General features: G+C 40.6%; 1 protein-coding gene across 2 annotated transcripts in view; it reads left to right on the top strand.

The window, feature by feature from the left end:
• Positions 1-24411, top strand: part of lnpep (leucyl/cystinyl aminopeptidase) — a 109079-nt gene that overhangs the window by 19333 nt on the left and 65335 nt on the right. For both annotated transcript variants that reach the window (XM_069892184.1, XM_069892194.1), the window contains exons 2-3: positions 11869-12712; positions 14493-14631. In XM_069892184.1, the coding sequence (XP_069748285.1) occupies positions 11869-12712; positions 14493-14631 (983 nt within the window). The remainder of the gene's footprint in view (positions 1-11868; positions 12713-14492; positions 14632-24411) is intronic.

Raw genomic sequence — 24411 nt, forward strand, 5'->3', positions numbered from 1 at the left:
TAAACAACTGTAATTTGAGCAAGTAGTTGGCATAATTCTCCAAATAATCAGAAACTAGTAGTCTTTCACAAAATATTTTCTGTGCCAGCTTTGGTCCATCTGCCCGTGATCATTATTTTTTGAGCTTCAGATGAAGTTAGAAGTATGTTTATGGACTTTAGAAAAGCTTAGGATGATTCATTAATATTTTACTGCAAAATTCATATTTCTGAGAGAATATTGTTTTTCATTGAAAATTGGAATATAGTATTAATGTGGGATAAGTAGCTTGTCTGCGTGACTTAGAAAGCAGTATTGAAACTTGGTACCTAGCTGATTCACCAGGTAAAAGTGTTTGAAATTGCTTGCTTAAATATGAAATTTTAAAATGTTTCTATATCTTCTTTGGCTTGGCTTCGCGGACGAAGATTTATGGAGGGGGTAAAAGTCCACGTCAGCTGCAGGCTCGTTTGTGGCTGACAAGTCCGATGCGGGACAGGCAGACACGGTTGCAGCGGCTGCAGGGGAAAATTGGTTTCTATATAAACAGAATCTTACTGCTATAATATCACCTGGAATGTTTTGTAGTAATCTAGAGTCCATACATCTACAATATACAATGCCTTGCATACATTTGTTTGTGTTTAGAGGCTGGGTTTCAGATTTGTGTAATTACAAATAATTGCTTATTGAACTTTGGCAAAAGCATTGAGGCCATTGTGGACAGCATGTAGATTGAATGAAATGGATTTAGGATGTACCCATTAATTGTTAATGGAGAGGAGGCTCTTGTACAAATGGTGTCATTATCTCTTTTTAAAGTCCATTGCCAATCACTGGCAAATAGGGTAAGTGTAGAAATGGGTTTGCCTGAGGCGGTTTAAATACTGGATGGTGTGATAAGGATTCAGTCAGTAATTAGTTGAGCCCAGATTATCATCCACATGAGAAAACATCAAGCTATTTTATGCATAGGAACAAAAAAGAAAATCTACTATCCATGAATATTTTCACAAGATCGCAAGGTCACAAGATATAAGAGCAGAAATAGGCTAATTGGCCTATTGAGTCTGCTCCACCATTCTAATCATGAGATAATCCATCCTTCCACTCAGCCCCACTCCTTGGCCTTCTCTCCGTAACTCCTGATGCCCTGACTGCTGGTCAATCATGGCCTTAAACACATCCAACAGCCTTGCTTCCACAGCCGCTACCTCTGGCAACAAGTTCCAGACTTGTGACGCTCTAACTAAATACATTTTTCAGCATTTCTGTTTTAAATTGATCTTTTTGTCCTGAAGTTGTACCCTCTTGTGCAAGACTTCCCTACCATGGGGAACAACTTTGCCATGTCTACTTTGTCCAGATCTTTGAGCATTCTAAATGTTTCTAAGGTTTCCCCCCTCATCCTGGACTCCAATGGGTACATTCCAAGAGCTGACAAATGTTTCTCATCTGCTGACCCTTTCATTCTTGGTATTTTCTAGTAATTCTTCTCTGAACCCTCTCCAATGCCAGCATGCCTTTTCTCAAATAAGGCACCCAAAACTGTACACAGTGCTCTGGGTGAGGTCTCAGCCATGTCCTATAGAGTCTCAGCTATACAAGTTTAAATGCTAAATCGGATAGTTTAGGAATTAACATTACAGAAGTTACTCAATCTGCTGGACTAACTCAGCGAGTCAAGCACCATTAATAGGCCCTTTCAAACTGCTGTGTAAAATGGGGTTATCCAGGCAATTGCATGGTTAGTGACCCAGTTACATGGCAGTTTGAAAGGGTTCAACCGGGTCAACCCCATCAGAACCCAACCGGGTCCCTGACCTACCTCAGAGGTAGTCAGGGAACCCAGTTAAAATGACGTAGGTCTCATCCATGGCCAATTTGAAAATGGCTGATCCACTTATTCAAGTGACATCTGCACTTGCGTGTGTGCGTCACTGGGCAGCCAGCATCTGAACCCCCGCAGTACTCCTGGTGAGTGCTGATGCATCATTGTGGGGGTGGGATCCCCCTTAAATTGTTGGGCTGGTGATTTAATGGGTAGATCCCCCTGCAATTTGAAAGGTCCTTGCAGCACCTTTGCCCCAGTAATTGCACCCAGGTCCCAGGAGGGCTACCCAGGTGCTGCAGTTTGAAAGAAGCTAATGGGAGAAAATGAATGCTGACCTTTTCAGGCGGGATCACTTCATCAAGTCTGGGAATGCAAATGACACTGTGTATATTCAAGAGGGAAATGTTTGTGTGTATTTTGGTCAGTATGGTTCATAGTGTGAAAAATAAAAAATTTTTAAAAAAGTCTGGGAATGCAAAGGGAAAAGCCAGTGCAGTGGACAGGGTGGGAGGAGCAGCATGGCCTTGTGGGATTGGTGGACTGGGGAGAGGTGAAGCATGTCTAATGGAGGGAGTTAACAGAAAGTAGAGAGAGGGAAGAGAAAGAAAGGGGTTAGGCGGAGGAAGATGAGTTCTACAGGGTAGAGTTGGTGATTAGAAGACAAAGGCTGTCGAGCACTTGAATCTAACTACAAGAGAAGGTGACAATGGTGGTCTAAAAAGAAACCAGATGGAACGGAAGGAGGTTGAGAGTGGAAGAATCTAGTGGGGACATGAGGTGGGGGGGAGAGGGTAAAAGGGGACGTAACCAAAAAATAGCTGAAAATGGACAAAAAAGGGAGGGAATGAAGTGGGAAGGAGTACAGAGGAAGACAGATTACCTGAAATTACGAAGTTCTATGTTCATTCCTTCAGATTATGTTGGGCCTAATGCTGGCAGTGGAGAAGACCCAGTACAGAGAGGTCAGGATAGGAAGGAGAGTGGAAATGGCATGCAAATGTAAGCTCAGGGTAGCCATTGTGGACAGCATGTAGATGCTGGGCTAAACTGTCCCTAACTCTGCACTTGCTCTCACTCATCTAGAGGAGGCAATATTGGGAAGACCAAATGTAGTCAACGAGGTTTGAGGAGGTGCATGTGAACTCCCAACTCGACTTCTTCTGCACTCTCCTCCCCTTTCACCTGTACACTGACATCTGAATCTTCTTTGCAGCCTTTCTCTCCTATCACCCACTCCCCTCTTTATTACTCCTCTTCCTCCACCTGACCCCATTTTTGTTGCCTCTCTCTCGCTCTCTCTCACATGCTCTTTGGCATTAGTCAGTTTTCTCCCTTTTTCTCTCATGCTTCGCCTCACTTTGGTCCATCGATTTCATGAGCCCTTGCCACGCTCCTCCTACCTTGTGCTTTTTGCACTGGTTTGTCTCTTTGCACTCCCTGTCTTGATGAATGGCTCCAGCCTGAAAAGTCAACTGATCAATTTCTCCCTTTGATGCTGCTCACCTTACTGAAATTTCTCCTGCAGATTGAGTTTAGCTTTTAACATCTGCAATCCCTTGTGTGTCTCCACTCTGAACTTCCATTGAAACAAATAATTTTGCTTTGGTAATTAATCTCCACTCTTTGTGTGATTTTTTTTAAAGAAGATTTGTTCAACAGGGTATTGTGTCTCTTGTAAGGATGAATAGACTTGCTTCCCAAAAGTAAGGAGAATATAATGCTATACCCAACTAGCTCATTTAAATGTTACATTAGCAAGGGCTCAATTTAAATTCCATTGCTGAATCATAGTTATAGGAAATAAAAGTTCATGGTGTAGGAGGTAGGATGGAAGATTAGCTAGTTTGTAGGAAGTGGAAAGTAGACTCCAGGTATAATGAAACAAAAGATATGATTACTAAATATGATGAAGAGGAGGAAAGGAAACTGCATACAGATGTAGGTGGGGTGAATTTGGGGACAAAGATCTGTCAAATGGAATATAAAGTAAGAAAATAAGAACTTAGGCAAGAGGAAAAAAAACCAGCATTTTAGTTTGTTTAGTTTAAGCTCGTTTGTCACAAAATATCTAGTGTGGTGAGAACGGATCATCTGCAAGCAGACTGACGGTTATCGCCAACATTAATACAATCATATTATCTAAATGAGGTTGCTGATGGATCGGAGGGTTCTTGTGAATTATCACTGTGTAGGTAGAGTACTAACGTTAATTAAGAATGTCATTTTTTTTATCGTGAGGGGAATTAATTATAGAAGTGCAGTTTTTGGACGTTGGTGAGACCATATCTCGATTACTATGTCCAGTAGTGGTCTACTTATTTAAGGAAGGAATTTGATGCGTTGGAAAATAAATTCTGAGTGAGCTTACCAGATTATATGGTGAGGAAATGTTTCATCCACGAATTTAAAGTGAAATCTACAACATTCTGATGGATGTTGCTAGGATTGATGTGGAGTGGATGCTTCATCTTGTAAAGGAACCTGAATTTTAAAAATCAGATCAGAAATGTGGTTAAACTTTGTTGTGACTTTTTTTTTAAAAGAAAGTGGCAGAAAGTAGTTGGCGAAAGAAGGGGGTGAAAGGTTGCAGAGGATAGATAGGAATTCAGAGTTGAGGTTGCAGCCAGTTCAGCCTTCATTCCATTCAATAGCAGAGTGACCTTGAGAGGCCACATGCCCTACTACTCCTGTCTATCTATACTGAAGTAATTTAAATATAGAATAGAAAGTTAGCATCAGTAGTAAAGGTTAGATTGCTCTGAAAATCCACTAATGATTTTTTTTACATTTGTGCAGTCTGCCTGGGTGTAACATTAATCCACATTAGTTTCACTAGATTCCTAATTGCCTTCCAATATGGTCTAGCATGCCGTTTAATGTTGTGAAGGAATTCCACATGTAAAAGAGGAGCAGCAAATAGGCACTTAACCTTCCAAGCCTGTTTTGCTACTCTTATCTGATCCTTTATTTCAAGACCTAATTTCCATTCTTTTCTCAAAATCCCTTGAAATGTTCTGTCAAGAAATCTATCTGCCTCAAACTTGCAGAGCACTTTGGCCTCCTTCACCTGTGTTACAGAATGAATACTTTCAGAGTGAGAAATGTATTATCAATACAAAATAGAGATCCTAAGATGGCGAGTCCCTCCATTTTACAACACACAGCTGGGGGAATCATTTCTTCCTGCATCTTGCCTGTCCAGTCCAATTTGGATTTTTTATTTTGCACTCCAGTCAGCTTCCCTCTCATTCTTTTAAGCTTTGGGTAAGTCTAGTTTCAATGCACAGTAGTACTGGAGGAATTCAGCAGGTCAAAGGAGGTAAAAGGTCAATGACATTTTGGACCTGAACCCTTCATCAGGAAACTAGAATAAAAAGGTGGGGGGAGGGGAAGGAGGGGGAAATTAACAGGTAATAGGTGAAGACAAGTGATGGGTAGAAGAGAAAGAAGCCAAATCAAGACCACCCTCAAATGGGAGGAACAACACCTTCTATTCTGTCTTGGCAGTGTCTAAGCAGATAGCATTAATACCGAGACCTCCAATTTCTGTTGACCTCCCCCACTCCCGTCTTTGCTCCTCTGTCTCCTTTCCTTCAGCTTCCCACCCCTTCTCCTATCACCCCTCTTCCCCATCACTTTTCGGCTTTTTTACCCCACCTGTTTCCACCTATTGCTTTCTTCCCTGTTCAACTGAGCTCTTTTACTTGGGCATCTACCTTTTTCCCACCCCCAGTTTCCTGTCTGAAATGTGGGTTACCTTTGGGTTCCTTCAGATGTTGCGTGCCCCCTTCCCTGATGAGTTTCTCCAGCACTTTTGTGCATTTCACTTGACCACAACATCTGCAGATTTTGTTGTTTAGAGCCAAGGTTCAACCTCTCTACACATGATCATTTTGCTATCTCAGAAATCAATGGCTACGCGACATCATGTCATGTTTAAACTTGGAAATTAGATGCTCAATTTCCCATTTGAATTTACATTTTCAAACACTGTGGGGACCTTTTTTGAATAATTTTTATAATCTTGTAGCGGCTAGTATGGTAGATGCTACTAAATAAAGGCAAACACACACACAAAGATAGTCAACTCAAGACTGGTTTATTGCAGACCTACACAGACCTTCTATTCCCTGCCTGTTAATGAGCCCGTTAGTGAACAGCTGCTGGTCCTGTGGACCAGCAGGTTAAAGCTATGAGCCATTAGCGCCCCGCGCCTTCATCTGATCCACTCGCTGTACTTTGGCACCCAGCACTGCTAGCCCAAGATGCGTCAGGTAAGTCTGTGAACTGACGGTGGCGGTTCGCAATACGCGCTGTGTGCCCACTACAATCTTCAATTTGTTATGAAGGTAGAAATGTTGACTAATGAGGTAATTTATCAAAACGGCTTCTTTCTTGATAGTGGGTTTAGAGTTCCCTTTTTTGTAATAATAAAATATCAATACAATATAATCCGTTTGATTAAAATGTGGGGGTACCTTGGATGAAATGAAGTGTAATGTATCTTCTTGACTTTTAACACATATCTGTATATTGCATTTTTGGAGGTGAAATTTCGATGTTAATAAAAATATTGAAAAAGAAAAGGAATCGATCTGATGCACCCTTTGCTTTATTCCCTTAATGATAAGTATATCCTTTCTGGTAAGGAGACTAAACCTGCACACAATGCTCTGGTATGATTCTTACCAAGGCCCTGTGTAATTGTTAAAGACCTCCTACTCCTTTTGGAAATGAACCAAAATATCATGTGAGTTCTAAATTGTCATCTCATTGCACAAATGAAACCTGACGAAACAGCGTTCTCTGGTCCTCGGTGCAAAACATTCACTCAACCAGACCTAACATATTTATAGACAAGCAATACATGTGCAGGACATGTATTCATATATATATATATATATATCTCTCTCTCTCTCTCGGTACATATATATATATATATATATCTCTCTCTCTCTCTCTCTCTCTCTCTCGGTACATATCTCTCTCTCTCTCTCTCTCTCTCTCTCTCTCTCTCGGTACAAATAAATAAATATTGTTTTGTAAATATCAGAGCCTCGGATGGTCAGTGTGAGCAGTTCCTTTGGTCGTTCATGAATCTCACTGTCTGTAGAAAGAAGCTGGTCCCTCAGCCTGGTGGTGTTGACTCTGATACTCCTGTATCTCTTTCCCAATGGGAGCAGCTAAAAGAAGCTGAATGCAGGGTGGAAGGGGTCCTCAACGATTTTTACACACCCTTTTAAGACAACAATCCCTGTAGAGTAGATCACGTCGATGGGGCGGGGAGTTTTTTTCTGCTACTCTTATAGTCCTGTTCTAGCATGTTTGCATTCATTGGATAAAATAGAGAATATTAAGTAGGTTGTGCAGTATTCTCGTCTATGTTTTGAGCCATTCTTTTTCACCCATTAATGCTGCTTGACTTCTAATGTCTGCAGTATGGCATCTCCTCCTGCTTTCTCATTCCTCATTAGAATCTTGGTCAAATGTGGGCTAAAAGAATGTGATTTCCAGAGGTGAAGTGTGGGCAGCATTTGATTTTGGCATATTTGATAAACAAGGCAAACTCTCCACAGATTGGAGTCGCAGCTAGTTTTAAGGATTATGGTTGTTAGAGACCAATCATTCTCAGACCTGGGGGTGCCAATACTGGAATTCCTTAAAGCTGTGTTCTAAGCTCTCCATGTCACACTATTATATAATCAGCAATTTCCATCACAAGCACATTCAAAATCGACAGAGAAAGTTGGCTTAAAAACAAATATTGGAGGAACTCAGCAGGTCTCGCAGTGTCCACAGGAGATAAAGATATATAATCACCGTTTCAGACCTGGGCCCTTTTATAAGGTTCAAATCAAAAGCAGACAGTGAACCGGTGCAGACTCGAAAGGCCAACATGGCCTGTTTCCGCTCCGTAAATGGTTAGATGGTTATATGGTTATAGGTGGCTAAATTAAAAAGCTGGGAAGAAGGAAGGAATGAGTGGGTGGAGGCTCACAGACCAACAAACAAAAGGTGATAATTGGACATGGATAGGAGGACAGGTAAGAAGTGATCAGGGGAGGTGGACAGGTAAGAATTGAGAGGGATAGGGTATGAGAGAGAGGAAGAGGGGAAAGATCAAGGAAAGGAGAAATGGGGATGGAAAGGGGGGGGCGCTAATAGAACTCTGAGAAGTTGAGGTTAATGTCATCTGCTTGGATGGTGCCCAGATGGAATGGGTGTTGTTCCTCCAATTTGCTGGTGGTCTCAGTCTGGCAGTATGTGAAATGATGGGAAATTAAATGGGTGGCCACTAGGAGATTCCCCATAATTGCAGAGGACAGAGCCGAGGTGCTCAGCGAAGCGATCTCCCAGTCTACGTCCAAATCTGCAACCCCTCGTGGCCGCATCTGAGCACAGGCGGTTCCATCTTGGGCACAGACCCATGGTCACAGGACTTTTACTTCTAAACCCTGTTGGCTTCTTTAACTGTCTGTTTAATGCCTGGACAGAACCGCTAGCATTAGGATCCACCAGCTGAAGGTTCAGAGCAGTGCTGTGTCTTCGCTCTCTCACAATGGCAGTGCCGCCATTTTTGTTTTGTTGGGAACTGATGAATTTGGTATAAAATCTTCAGATTGTTCTGAGATTTTCCTTTCCATTAGTCCTCCAGGGGATTGAGATAAATTATGATTTAAGTGTATGTCTAATGTTAAATACTACTGTTATTAGAATTTCACGGGAGTTTCATCAAATTACAACGTTGTTTACAACTATAAGAGCTATTATAGGCTACAAATGTTAAATACTACTGTTATTAGAATTTCACGGGAGTTTCATCAAATTACAACGTTGTTTACAACAATAAGAGCTATTATAGGCTACAAACTTCAAAACACATACATACAAGTAATGATTTAAATTATTTTAGATTGAAGTCACCCTTCTCAAAATAGTTTTGCTCTTTGTCTAATGTCAACCTTGTATCTTGCATTGCTCTTTGGATGATTGGGTGTATTCAATGCTGTAAACTTGTTGAGTCCAATTTGATCTAATGGCAGATCAGTTGTCAGATTCGTGTCATCATGGGAAATGTAATGTGCTGTAGCTTGCAACTTTGCTTAAGCTCATTAAATGGAATCATACTAGTGTATTTTCTTTTGCCATTAAAAAAACATTCTTCCTATTGCCATTTGTTAACTGAAGCAGGAAAGAGTATAGTTGGAAAGGCACATTAGCAGAGAGGTTGACAGAGCAGCAGTGGTTGGAGTTTCAGTGAGGAAATAAGGAAAGTGCAGGATAGGTAAATTCTTACAAAGAAATATTTGAATGGAAAAATGGCACGACTATAGCTAACAAGAGAAGTAAAGTCAAAAGAAAGGGAAAACAATGAAGCAAAAATTAGTTCAAAGACAAGTTTACTTGGTTTTTCACAAGGCCTTTGACAAAGTGCTGCACATGAGGCTGCTAAATGAGAGAGGAGCCCCTGGTGTCATCGCAAAGGTATGAGCATGGATAGAAGATTGCCAGGCTGGCAGAAGCCAAAGAGGGGGAAATAAGGTGATCTTTTCTGACTGGCTGCCGATGACTAGTGAAGTCCCACAAAGGTCAATGATTGGTCCACTAGTTTTCGCTCTGTGTGTAAATGATTTAGATCTGTGGTTTTCAAACTGCCCCTCTAAACTCACATTCCACCTTAAGCAATAGATGTTCTCGATAGTGGGGAGGGCTTTGCTTGTAATGTCCTGGGCTGTGTCCATTAACTTTTGGAGGGTTTTATGCTCAAGGGTATCAGTGTCCCCATACCAGACCATGATGCAGCCGGTCAGCACCCTTGCCATTATTACATCTGTAAAAGTTTGCCATGGTTTTCTGATGACATTAACAAAACTCTGCAAACTCTTGAGGAAGTTGAAATGCTGATGTGCTTTCTTCACGATGACATTAATGTGTTGGGTCCAGGAAAGGTCCTCCAGGATGGTGACTCCCAGGAATTTAAATTTGCTCACCCTTTCCACCTCTGATTTCCCTCCCCCACCCCCCCCCCCCCCCCCCCCCCACGATCATTGGAGCGTACACCTCTGGTTTCCTTTTTCCAAAGTCTACAGTCAGCTCCTTGGCTTGGTGATATTGAGTGAGAGGTTGTTGGTGTCGGCCAAGTTTTCAATCTTCCTCCTGTATGCTGGCTCATCACCCCTTTTTGAACAGCCCACTATTAGTAAAATTGTGAATGGTGTTGTTGACATACTGAGAATTTATAGGTGTACAGCAGGGGGTCAAGAATGCAACTCTGAGGGGCTCCGGTGCTGATGGAGATTGTGGAGATGTTCTTTGCCAACTGTAATGATTGGGGTTTGGAGCATGAGATATATAAAAAAAATATAACTTCCTCTATTACACTGATACTGAACATTTTAGTGAGGTACCAGAAATCAAAATGATTTATTGCATATGCAGTTGTGCAACTTTAAAAGACAATTTCCACTCTTTTCCTCAGAACATTTGTTAGAATGTTTTCTTCAGTGTCACTCTTCATTCTTGAAAGTCATTTATTCTGTAGCTGTACCTTTCTACAATTTTAATGGATGTTTATAATGATGAATGGATCCTTTATAGTTTTGATGAAACTCTTTCTCCCTTTGGTCAATTAGGGACGTTTTGTTTGTAATCCTTCCCAGATAATATTTGATTTATATCACACTGGGGGATCTCATCCAATAGTTAGTTCTGTTTGTGGATGAGTTCTTCAGTGACAGTGTCGTAGCAGCAATTTTAATTTCTGCTGTTGCAATTCTGCAAAGTGATTTTTGGGAGGAATTCCAAGCTCCCAGTTGATTATTATTTTTAAAGCTACAAGAATCTAAAATTGCAAGTTACTGAATGCTCTCATATTGCCAGAATTAGACTTCAACAGGAAAAGATAGGGTAGAATATTCAGTCCTTTTACATGAACTAATCTTTCTCTATTTTAGGTTTCAACATTTACAATTGGTACTGAATTAAAACTAAGTGGGTCAAAAACTAGAATCTTAACAATTTCAACAGTGACTTGTCAGTAGTTGAGCAAGGAATGAACTAATCTCACCTTTAAGGAGAAGACTGGAATTTAAATCTTGGCATCAATAGATCTGATTTTCAGGTCCTTTTAGTGTGGAATATTATTCACCTTCAAACAGAGAAAACTGCATTGTGAAGGTAGAATGCTTTGGTTAAACTTTACAAAGGTTGGCTGATGCCTCAGAACAGAACCAGAAACATTCATTTTGAACATTATAACTGTGATGGCCTTGGAATTGCACAGGTCACAGAAAGTCAAATATTTAGTCATTTTCATCTCTCTTGTACTGTATATACAGTACAAGATAAAATTGAATTTTCATACTATTTCAAATGGAATTGTATCATTAATTCATGTGTAAACTTGAATGATCTCTTAAATCATTAGTTTTAAAACTCCCCATAAACTCACATTCTACTTTAAATAATCCGTATGCCATTCATGTTCCATGATTAGTAAAGGATTGTTTAAGGTGGTATGTGAGTCGGAAGGGAAGGTTGAGAATTACTGCTCTTGACCCAATTGTTACTGAAATATTTTGCTTGAGAAAAATTATCAATGGCCTATTTCCTTTGGAGTTATGAAACTATGCATATAATGAGTCAATTAAGTACGATTAAAACCTTTTTCTTTCCATCCACATACAACTTTAAGCAATCCCATACTAATCACACAGCACTTAAGGCATAGGGAGTACTTAAAGTGGAATGTGAGTTTAGAGGGGCAGTTTGAAAACCACTGTCTTAAATCATCTCCCCTGACCCCTGGTCTATTGCACTTTGGTGTTTTTGGAGTCCCAGAACTCATCATGTCCAAGTAATGAATGAATTTTATCAATAATTATTGTAAAATTTGGAATATTGCATGAGTCATATTAGGTATTGAATTTTGTACTTTAGTGAAAATATCATTAACAAACCAATAAAAGACTGAACTTGTTCGTGCTGGAGGTGGGGGTGTTCTGCCAGGTTGCATCAAATACGCCATATCCACTTGAAACCATTTTGTCTTTCAGAACGGGCTCCGTTTCCCAGAAACATGATTGAGAACAGCCTGTATGAAGAAGAGTCTGACAGAGTGGATTTGGGCAAGAATCCACACCTTCATCCTTTGGAATCTGATGAACTTGAATATGAGCCATGTAGTTCACGGTTGCTGGTGCGTGGTTTGGGTGAACATGATCTAGATGATGATGAGGAAGATTATGAATCATCTGCAAGGTTGTTGGGCATATCGTTTATGAACAGGAGTTCCAACCATCGTAGCAACATGTCAGGGGCTTACAGCCATGAAACATCAGGTGGATCTTGCTCGGTACCAACTGGTCGTACTTTACTTGTTGTTGCATTTGTTGTGGTGATTATTCTTTCTATTTCAATGGTGGTCTACTTTCTGCCAAAATGTACCTTCACCAAAGAAGGCTGCCACAAAAAGAACACTACTTTGACCCTCGTATATCCTTTGGCAACCAATGGGCAGGTCTTTCCTTGGCCAAAGATGAGATTGCCTAATGCTGTTGTCCCAGTGCACTATAGTCTTACTTTGCATCCAAATCTCACCACCGTGAATTTCACAGGCTCTGTTCAGATTAACCTTCTAATCATGGAAAATACCAACAACATTACTCTTCATGCCTCTGGTCTCAAAATCACCAGGGCAACCATTACTCCAGAAGCAAATGGCCACCCTAAGAACGTCCAGGTTTTGGAATATACACCACATCAGCAAATTGCAATGAAGGTTAACCCAATAATGTCAAAAGGAGAAAGATATACTTTGAATCTGAAATATTCAGCTAATCTGTCAGATGGACTATCTGGATTTTATAAAGGCATTTATCAGGATAAAAACCAGACAAGGTAAGTCATCCTCGGTTTTTCAAAATCAAACTATTATTTTTCTGTTTCTCATACGTCTTCAAATGAATTTGGAAAGGTACAAGTTTCTGCTTGTTTTGATTTGGTTTGAAATTCACCGCTTCTCACAGGACTGCAATTTGTACCACTCTTAATGACACAGCTGTTTATTTTGAGTATGCCACTCAGTATTAACATTCTGCATGGTGGTTACAAACCTAGCAAAGGATAGATATGAAGCTTAACAAGAAAATCTACAGATGCGGGGGTGTAGTGTAGTGCACAAAAGTGCTGGAGACAGTCCATGGATGGTGCATTTCCTGCTGAGTTTTTCCTGGCACTTTTATGTGATGCATTGATATGAATCTTGTAAATCTTGATTCAGGGGATTTAAGATTGTCATTCAAAAATGTTCTTAGTTATTTTTGGGTATGAAGCTTGCCACCCTGACCAGTCTATTCCATACATGCCACGAGCCTTGGTTGTTTTTTTTTTGTTTACGAACCAATTAATATGACATCTTCTGTGTTTTATAATTTTCTTTAATGAGTTTTTTTTTATCCACTACATAGCAGATTGGGGTTTTCTACCCAAAAATAATCTAGATTCACAATTAAAATATATACAAAGGAAAACTGCAAAGCTGTTACCATTTTGTTTTGTTTATGTAGATTATAGTATCAACCAATCATTAAATTGTATGGCTTCCCCACAGTCTGCAAAGAGGTGGGCGACTCTCTCTTTGCCATTGCACTCATCTCAAGGGAAATATGTATTGGGGGTGATATTCCACTCTTATAGGAAGATTCTGACTGGGAGGGGTCCTCTCATTGCCAGCCAAAATAGATATTGGTGTTTAGTGAATTCTGGCCAGGGAGTATTCCACAAATGATCTAGTTAGTCTGCTCAGTAAACCATGTCACAGTATTCTTGTCCCTAAGTGTCTGGAGGTTGAATTGTGCTAACCATTGGCTGACTTATGATCAAAGATGTTTGTCTGGAAGAACTATAATGTGGCAAAGACTGGGACATGGCAAAGCAATGGGGCCAAGCTCATCCTTTGCAATTCCTGGGATGAATAGAATGTCAGTGCAGGGAAGAAATGAGTGCTCTCTTGATTTGGACCCATGGAGCCATATACAAAAATGGTGATCAGGATGTGGGCTGCATTGGGTACACGCATTGTCAAGTGACATGTATATTACCATCTATCGGACCCATTCTATCCTGAATCCCTAGATGACCTGGAAAATGGCTCGAGTGACTGCCAGGACAGAAGTGCAGGGGATGGACAACACCTGCAGCAAGTTTAACTTTCTACAGTGAGGTCAGGGCAGTAGCTTGAGTTATCAAGTTTTCTTTTATTGTTGAATTTGTTCTCTTCTGTCAAATATCTTCTGATTCATTTTTAAGTGATGGTTATTCAGTGACTGAGGCATGCTATAATTTTGGATATTAATTAATAGATCCTGCCATGGATAATTATTCTGATCCCAAATTTTATTCTGGCTAGTTCAAGGCAGTATAGATAAGAAAAAAAATGTAGCATGTACTTTTTACGACCTTGTTGGAGACTAAGAGTCTGTTTCTTTAAATAGAAGAATCTTAAACTAGGGAACCAAGTTTCAGGATAATGGATCGCTCTAAGGTCCCAAATGTGGGCTCTACATTGGAGTAGGTTAAGATAGTTTGGCACATCATTGTGGACTGATGGGCCTGTATTGTGTTGGACAATTTTATGTGCACCTGCTCTTTTTCTAATGTTTTTATTTCTCCATTATAGAATGTTGGCAGCCACTCAGTTTGAGCCATTTTCTGCACGAAGAGCCTTTCCTTGCTTTGATGAACCAGCATTTAAGGCCACGTTTACGATTACAATAATAAGGGAAGCTGACCACATCTCGTTATCTAACATGGCGAAGGTACCTTTTAAGGAAAGGCCACATTTATTTTTAAATGAATGCACTTTTTAAAAGAAAATCTGGAGCAAGGACTGTTAATTGAACTGGTACCGTACTTGCAAATTTTGGTGTTGCCGAAAATGGCTGGAAGTAAGAGCTAGTGACAACAATGAGGCATCTGGGGCCTTAATAACAAAATGAAACAGTATGTCAACTAATTCATTGAAATGAAGCAATTGAGACAAAAACAGCAAGGATAGAGGTGGATGCTTTATGGCAGATGAATTAATGGTCAAATCAACTACAAAAAGAGATGGTCAGAATGTAAAGGAAGATGAGATTGAGGATGAAGGGATGACAGAGGAGATCTATTGTGAAGTAAACATGGGTTTGTCAGGAAATTGAGGTGCTGAACATTCATCCTGTGGAAGAGGTCTTGGAAACAGTGGTATAGAACCAGGGCATTCTTACAGGGCCAATCAACATGGTTTTAGTATTTTCAGTGTATAAATATAGGAAATTTGTTCATCCAAGATGAAGGTTGTAGGACCTATGTAATGATGCAAATGTATAGAAGGTGCATTATCATACATAAGAGCAAAAGGTTAACAGTGGAGAGACTAGGTGGCAATGAGGATCCGTGTAGCTGCCTATGTGTAGAGCCATAGGAGATTGGCAATCTCTTACATCTGATTTGTCATGGAGAAATGCATGGAAGGTAGGGAATTTGGGGGATGACAGTATTGATGTCCTGAAATGTTTTGATAGTATTAATGAGGATGTGCTGGTGGTGTTGAGGCAAAAATAAAATGGTGGATCAATCCCTGAACCCTGACCAAGTACATCCTGGGACATTGTGGGGACCAAGGGAAGAAAGTTAAGAGGCCTGAGTAGAGATCTTTATATCTTCTATAGCCATGGTTAAGGTACTAGAAGACTAGAGAGTGTCCAATGTTGTACTTTTTTTTAAGAAGAGCTACAGGGATAAGCCAGGGAATGATAGGCTATTGGGCCTACATCAGTGGTGAGAAAGTTACTGGAGGAGATGCTGAAAGACAGGATGGATCTATATTTGGAAAGGCAAGGATTGATTGGGAATAATCAGTTTGGCTTCATGCATGGGAAATTGTGTATCCTGAATTTGATTCAGGTTTTTTGGCGATTAATAGAGTTGGTGAGACCAGGGTGGATAGACATGGTCTACACGGAATTTAGGAAATTTTTTGACACGGTTGGCTGGTCCAGAATAGTAGATTACATGGGATTCAGGATGAGCTGCCAAATAGGATTCAAATTGGCGATGATAGGAGAGAGAGGGATGCAATGGAAGGTGGTTTACCTGATTGGAGGCCTGTAGCCAGTAGTGTGCTGCAAGGGTCTTTGCTGGGTCCACCATTCTTTGTTGTCATTTCTTACTGGATCGAGATCAACTGGGGAAGTGGGCCAAGGAATGGCAGATCAATGTTTTAGTTGGAGAAGCATGAGGTGATACTTTCTATTAAGTCAAATGAGGGCAGGAATTGCACAGTAAATTGAAGGCCCAAGAGAATGGTTTGAAAAAAAGAAAGATGAAGAGGTATAGGTACATAGGTCCTTGAAGGTAGTCACATGTGTTCACAGGGTGGCAAAGAAGGCATCCAGGATACTTGCCTTCATTGGTATGAATATTGAGAACAAGAGTTTAGATTTCATGTTACAAAATGTGCAACACTTTAATGAGACCATATTTAGAGTAAAACATCGACTGTCCATTTACAGGGTGGTTAAAGGTGAAAAAGATGCAGAAAAGATTCAGAAGGATGTTTCCAAAACTGGTGGGCTTAAACTATAAGAAAGGGTAGGTAGTCTGGGCCTTTTTTCTGAGCATAGTAAGCTGATAAATGACCTTGTAGAGGCATGAGGGGCAGTAGTAAGATAGTCATTTTCCCAGGGTAGGGGAATCTAAAATAGGGCATAGGTTTAAGGTGAGAGGGAAACGCCTGAGTGTACAGTGCCCTCCATAATGTTTGAGACAATAACACTTTATTTGCCCCTGTGCTTCAGTTTTAAATTTGTAATGAAACAATTCACATTTATTTGTATGCATTTTAGTTTGACCATGTAGAAATTACAGCACTTTTTATACATAATCCCCTCATTTCAGGGACATTTAGCTTTGTAGGTATTTGTGATCACTCAGGTATGTTTAATTGCTTCGTTGGTGCAGGTATAAGAGAGCTAGGGTTGCTTTTAAGCTTCTGATCACCTTTTGAGTCTGCAGTTGCCATTTTTCAACACGAGGACCAGAGTTGTGCCAATGAAAGGCAAAGAAGCCATTAATGGCAGAAAAAAATAAAACAGTAAGAGACATCGCCCAAAACTTAAAATTACCAAAATCAACTGCTTGGAACATCATTAACAAGAAAGAGCACACTGGTGAGGTCAGTAATCACAAAGGGACTAGTATTCCAAGGAAGATCTCCACTGCTGATAACAGACGAATTCTCATCATAATGAAGAAAAATCCCCAGATGTATGACTAACAGATCAGAAACCCCCTTCACGAGGTGTAGATATGTCAATGACTACTGTCCACAGAAGACTTCATGAACAGAAATACAGAAGCTACACTGCAAGATGCAAACAGAAAGGATGGCAAGATTTCAGTTTACCAAGTAGTATTTAAAAGAACTTGAAGAATTCTGGAAAAAGGTCCTGTGGACACTTGAGACCAAGATTAACCTGTATGACATTTGATGGCAAGAGCAGTGTGGAGGCATAAAGGGACTGCCCAAGATCCAAAGCATACCACCTTTGACTTGGTTTGCATCTTGCATTGTAGCCTCTGTATTTTTGTTCATGACGCCTTCTATGGTCAGCAGTCATTGACATATCTACACCTGCCTCCTGAAGAATGTTTCTGATTTGTCAGACGTGTGTTTGGGGATTTGTTTCTTTATGTTGAGAATTCTCTTGTCATTAGCACTGAAGGTCTTCCTTGCTATACCAGTCCCTTTGAGATTCCTGAGCTCACCAATACACTCAATTCTTCTTACCCATGTTCCAAGCTGTTGATTTTAATAATCCTAATGTTTCATTCATGTTTTTCAACCGCATAATAGCTTATTTGTCTTTCATTGGCACAACTTTGATCCTCATATTGGAAAAAAATGGCAACTGCGGACTGCAAAGATGATCAAAAGGTCAGAAGCAAGCCTAGCTCTCTTATACCTGCACCAATGAAGCAATTAAACATACCTGAGTACTCGCAAACATCTGTGAAACCAAATACCCCAAACATTATGGTGCTCTGAAATGAGAGATCTATGTTTAAAAAAAAAAATTCTGACTCTTTGTCCAAAACATTACAGATAGATCAACCAGCCAGAGCAAGTGGTAGATGGGATAGAGTTCATGAGCCATGAGGTAATGTTACAGCGCCAAAAAACTCTGATTAGACCAGACTTGGAGCATGATGTGGAGTTCTGGAAAACTGTACATACCATCATATTCTTGATATACCCTGTATATGGTGGAAGTCTTTAAATGTCAGAAAATGAGAAACACCACAGATTACCCAGCCTTTTAACGTGGCTGGGCATTCCTGGTTGAATGTCTGATTGGTGGCAATCTCCCAAGATGCCGATGGGAACACTGAAATGATGCCTTTGATTTTGAAACTAAATGGTTAGGGTCTCCAGATAAGTATAATCATTGCCATAAATTTATAACTCTTGGGAGCAGAATTAGGCCATTCAGGCCGTTGAATGTGCTCTCCCATTCAAATATTGGCAGATATATTTTTAAAAATTCCAGCACCATTCTCCTGCCTCGTCCCCATAACCCTTGAATCAAGTAATCAAGAACCTATCAACCTCTACTTCAAGTATGCACGAAGACTTGACCTCCATGGTCGTGTGCGGAAATGAATTTCGCAGATTCACAACACTCTCCCTAACTTATTTGTGGCATGAGTGCTACTTGCACACTGGTCAACACGCGCTGCATAATTGTCCAGATCTTGGTGCAGACATGCTTCATTTGCTTAGAAGATGTGAACAAAACTGAATGCACTGCAAGTATCTTCAATCTTCTGATATCGTAAGGCAATGATCATTAATGAAGCAACTGAAGAAAGAAACAATTCTTCTTCTTGTCCATTCTCATGTACTTTGATTCAAAATTGCCCTGGAGTAAAGCCGTATTGTTTTCCTGGCAAGCAAACCACAAATGTTGAAACTATGATTATTTTAAACAACATCCATAGAGTTGGTAAAATACATTTAGTTTAAAAACGAGTTCCTTTGTGTATCCATTCTCTGTGTATTTTAGAAAAATTATTATCCCATTAAAAGCACAAATTCATTCAATGCTCTGTAGGAGTTCAGAGTTCCTTTGAAATTAATTCATACACTAAACCTTGGCTACTCTACTGTGGATTTATCAACATTGAATGAGGATGCTTTTCAAGGCCCGTCTGTGCAAGGTACTTGCTCCAAATGGCGTGTGATTAAATATTAACTTTAAAATAGTTTGATCAGTCTTCTGTAGAGGGATAATTGCAGAAAAAGGCAAGAACTTTGTAGTAGTGGTATTATGATTTTTATTATCCAGTTGTTGATGGGAATAATATTAAAGAGAAGAGAGGGAAGGTTTCCAGCCCAGTGAGGTAGAAAACAGTAGACCTTTTCATACCATGGGCGAGTGGTGACCCTACTTGGATTTGGGTGAAATTCCTGGGAAGGCAGGACCTCCTGTGCCTTTTCCACTGCCTTCCAAATTCCATGTAATTTGCATTCCCTGGTAAATTTGGGGTGGGGGTGGGGTGGGGGGGTTGAGCCCCCAGCGATGAAGTAGTGAGTGATGCTTTTTGCACTCATAAGAAGTTCTGCCGGAAGTCTAGAAGATTGTGTGTCTATTTGTATGTGTGTGTGAGACACACATGTGTATACACACATAGATACATATGTTTATATGTGTATATATATATATATATATATATATATACACACACACAGATGTGTACACACACACACACACACACACACACACACACACACACACACACTTGAACTGCTTCTTACACAGCACACATTCTTAAAAATTGGGCAAATGTGACCAGGTGACCAAAATTCTTTAAATTCTTCAGAACATAAATTATTTCTGCTTAAGCCAGAACTTTATAATTTATGGTAACAAGCGTCAGCACAATTGGACTTTTATATTATTTTAGGCTTGGAAACGATTCTGAAATTTTACACTTTGGAATTTGAATGTACCGGTCGTTAGAAATGCAAGAGGGGAATAGCAGAATTAACTGATTTATTGAAGGCAAATTGAGGTTGACATGCTTAAATGCTGAAATGATGACACAACGACGCAACACACAAGTGCAAATGCAGCATGCAAGCTCTGACATCATGACGCCTCCCCTATTTGGCCATTTGCTGATTCAGACTGCAGGGAGAGGGTAGCCCGGTGAAATTACCCAGGAATCCCCATTTTACACGGCGGTGTGAAAAGGTCTATTTTTGGACCTGTCTATGGGTAATGAGAAGAATCATGTGAGCTGGGGCGAACAATTAAAGTGGAACAATAAACAAAGTGCTGGATGAACTCATCAGATCAAGAGGCAGAGGGATGGTCAATATTTAGGATGGAGGAGAACAAAGGGATAAGAAGGGATTCTGGCTTAGAAGTAATAAAACAATGGATGCTCATTACAGAACAATTCATTAATCGTCTTCTCATCCCTTGATAGAGGCTGGAAAGTGGCAATGGTTCAAATTCTCTTTTTTTAAGAGGACTTGCTTGGCAGTTAAAGGCCATCAGTTTAACTCCATAAAAGCATAGTCACAAAAGCTCATTACCCGTTCCATTTGAGGGAAACAGCATGCAGAAAACAAAATTCATATGGCAAAATTTGAATTGGTGAGAAGGAGCCAGGACAGATTTGTTGAGGGAAGTCATGTTCAGCTGAAGAATTTGAGAGTTAATGAAGCAACAGAGAAAGTTGATGAAGGATTTGTGGTAGCTGTTGTTGATGTAGTTTTCAGAAGCTGATTGCTAAATTCAGCAGTAATATTTCTCAGGAATTCAGTTTTTCTTTCCTTCAGATTTATTGTCCGAGTACATGCATGACATCACATACAACCTTGGGATTATTTTTCTTGTGGGTTTTAGATTATAATTTTTGACCTCAAGTCATAAGAGCAGAGTGAACTTGCCCAACAATATGGGAGCAAGGGTCTTTATGGTTCAGATTGGTGTTGATTAATACCAAACGCATGAAGACATTAATTAATTAACCAAAATAGTCATACATAAATGCAACTTGGTTAATGCATGTTGGAACATTTACAAATAGCTTGAAATTTCATACGCCTGGCCAAGGATAGCGGAGACTCTGGAATGTGGGTTGTCCTGGTAACGCCAGTCTGACTTGATGAATGCTGACAGTTTCATTTCTCTTTTGAGTCCTGTGATTTCCAAAAATTGGGGGAGTTGAAACTGGAAATACCTTTTGAGTCTGTGTGATTGGTCCTCAATATGGTGCATCATGTAGATGGACTTGTAGAGATTAATGCTGATTGGATAATGCTTGCTGACCAGGGAGGTGACTGTTTTGAGAATGCTAAATGTCAGATAGCGTTGGAGAATTTAAATCCTTATCTCCGTATGTTCGGAGAGTTCCTGGATCCCCTAGGAGAAGTTTTGGGGGGAATGGCGTTTGTGATGGACCTCCCATAGACCTGTGTAACAAATAAAGGGAATTGGCTCAAGAAAACTCTGAGTTCTTCATTCCTCAGGAGAGGGACCTCACCTCTGAATCTAGACCAATCCTCTACAATGACTATAGCCCAGTAGCACTAGCATCTACTTGTGATGGAAAAGTTGGTCATGGCCAGAATTAACTCGTACCTAAGCAAAGGACTGGACCCACTGCAATTTGCCTATTGTCACAAACACTCCAAAGCAGAAGCAATATTGCTGGCTCTCCACTCAAGTCTGGATCACTAGAAAACAGCAACTCATATGTACGGCTGCTCTTCATTGACTACAGCTCTGCCTTCAGCACCATTATTCCCTATGGTGGTTAACAAGCTGGAACCCCTTGGATCTCGGCATCTCCCTCAGCAACTGGATCCTTGATTTCCTTACCGGAAGACCACAGTCAGTACAAATTGGAAACCCCATCTCCTCTTCACTGACAATCAACCAGACCTACTCAAGGATGTGTGCTTAGCTGACTGCTCTGTTCACGATCCACCCATGACTATGTGGCCAGGCGCAGTTCCAGTTCTATCTACAAATATGCAGATGAAAGTTCGATTGTCAGCAGAATCACAAATGGCAAAGAGGAAGTGTATAGGAGGGAGATAAACTAGTTGAGTTGTTTCACTTCAAGATTCAATTGTCATGTATTAAAAGCAGCCATGTTACACGAAATTGCTTTTGCCTGCTGTAAGGCAGACAGGTTCGCCATCGGCAGAAATTGCCTGAGGCATCTCTTGCAGTCAGAGAAAGAGAAGCAAAAGTGACTTCAGCTCCCCCCTGCCCCCCACCCCCGAGTCATTGAATGTCCGTGGATTCACCCCAGTGCTCGTGCAGCCTCCGCAGCAGCACGGAGTCCAGTCCAAACCACTGACAACCCGAGCTCCAGATCTGAACCTCTGATTGATTCCCTTTCCAATTTCTTTACTGGTATTTTTGAGAAAAATAATATCAGATACATATGAAATAATGTTTAAGGAAAATAAAATTACATATGGTAAACAACAGCCTTTTTGCAAGAAACTCACTTAATTGAAAAAGAAAATCAAAAATTAAAAAGAGATTGCATGGGACATGTTTATAGCCTCTTTGTTTAATTCGAAGGTGAGGGGAGTGACAATTTTGATGAGGAAGAATCTTCCATTTAGAATACAGAATTTAGTAACAGATCCAGCAGGGAGATATCTAATAGCACACTGTCTGATACATTCAGAATTATGGACCTTTGGCGGCGCACATCGTGACACAGATGAACCGACTCCCTGCTTGTGACTGCTGCGGCTGTCAAGATGGTGTCGCCAGGTTTGGCTTCCCTCGTGGGCAGAGGGGCCGTGAACACACACTTGACTGCATTGCCGCATCACCCACAACTCAGGGGCAGGACTTGACAGCCTCCTGATAAGGTGCAGCATGGGCTTTTTAAAATAAACTATTGGAAATGAAACTGACTCCAGCGTGTAGTTCTGTTCTCGTTTCCTCCTTGTAGCTACCACTATGGACTATTGTATGCGCCAAATATTGATGATGAGAAATTTATCCCAGAAACATTTCTCAATTTAGTAGATGCTGATGAAAATATTTTAGTAGGTAGAGATTTTAATTTTTATTTGGACCCAGGATTAGACAGATCAACTAGAGTAATGATAAGGGCAAAAGCCACTTTGGCATTAATGAGAGAACTGAATTTCGTAGATGCATGGAGAAGAATTCATCAGAGAAAGAGAGACTATTCTTTTTATTCAAATAGACATTCTTATTCTAGATTCGATTTATCTTTAATATCAGCACATTTACAAGGTAAGATTATTGAAGCTGAATATAAAGCACAAATTTTATCAGATCGTTCACCTTTATAATGATGGTTACAAAGAAGAATTGCTTTATAGATGGAGATTCAACCCTTTGTTGTGAAAAAGACCAGATTTTTGTGATTTCTTTTGAAGGCAAATTCAAATATTTTTTGAGTCTAATTCGGTAAATATTAAATTTAATCTATGGGAAGCTCTGAAAGCATATTTAAGAGGACAAATTATAGGTTATACAGTACATTTAAGATTAAAAAGGATTATATAAGAGAGATGGAATAATTGGAAAAAGAGACATGTATGTTATGTAGGACTAGATGTTAATATCCCTGATTACACTCCTGAGGCTTGCTGCCTAGACTCTGTGGGGCAGCCAAGTGAGTGGTGGCATCTTCTCGGTGATCAAGTGGTGAAATTATTAGCAAACAGATTGAGCGATTGTGTACCAAAAATAGTAAAACAAGATCAAACTGGATTTATTAAGAAAAAACGAACAGTGGATAATGTCTGTAAACTTATTAATCTAATTCATGCAGTTCAAGGAAGTAAGAAACCAACAGTGGCTGTTGCTTTAGACACAGAAAAAGCCTTTGACAGAGTAGAGTGGAACTTTTTCTTTGGCTTGGCTTCGCGGACGAAGATTTATGGAGGGGTATGTCCACGTCTGCTGCAGGCTCGTTGGTGACTGACAAGTCCGATGCGGGACAGGCAGGCACGGTTGCAGCGGTTGCGAGGGAAAATTGGTTGGTTGGGGTTGGGTGTTGGGTTTTTCCTCCTTTGTCTTTTGTCAGTGAGGTGGGCTCTGCGGTCTTCTTCAAAGGAGGTTGCTGCCCGCCGAACTGTGAGGCGCCAAAATGCACGGTTGGAGGCGAGATCAGCCCACTGGCAGTGGTCGTCAATGTGGCAGGCACCAAGAGATTTCTTTAAGCAGTCTTTGTACCTCTTCTTTGGTGCACCTCTGTCTCGGTGGCCAGTGGAGAGCTCGCCATAGAACACGATCTTGGGAAGGCGATGGTCCTCCATTCTGGAGACGTGACCCACCCAGCGCAGTTGGGTCTTCAGCAGCATGGATTCGATGCTTGCGGACTCTGCCAGCTCGAGTACTTGATGTTGGTGATGAAATCATTCCAATGAATGTTGAGGATGGAGCGGAGACAGCGCTGATGGAAGCGTTCTAGGAGCCGTAGGTGATGCCGGTAGAGGACCCATGATTCGGAGCCGAACAGGAGCGTGGGTATGGCAA

The sequence above is a fragment of the Narcine bancroftii genome, chromosome 1, assembly GCF_036971445.1.
Source record: "Narcine bancroftii isolate sNarBan1 chromosome 1, sNarBan1.hap1, whole genome shotgun sequence".
NCBI lineage: Eukaryota > Metazoa > Chordata > Chondrichthyes > Torpediniformes > Narcinidae > Narcine > Narcine bancroftii.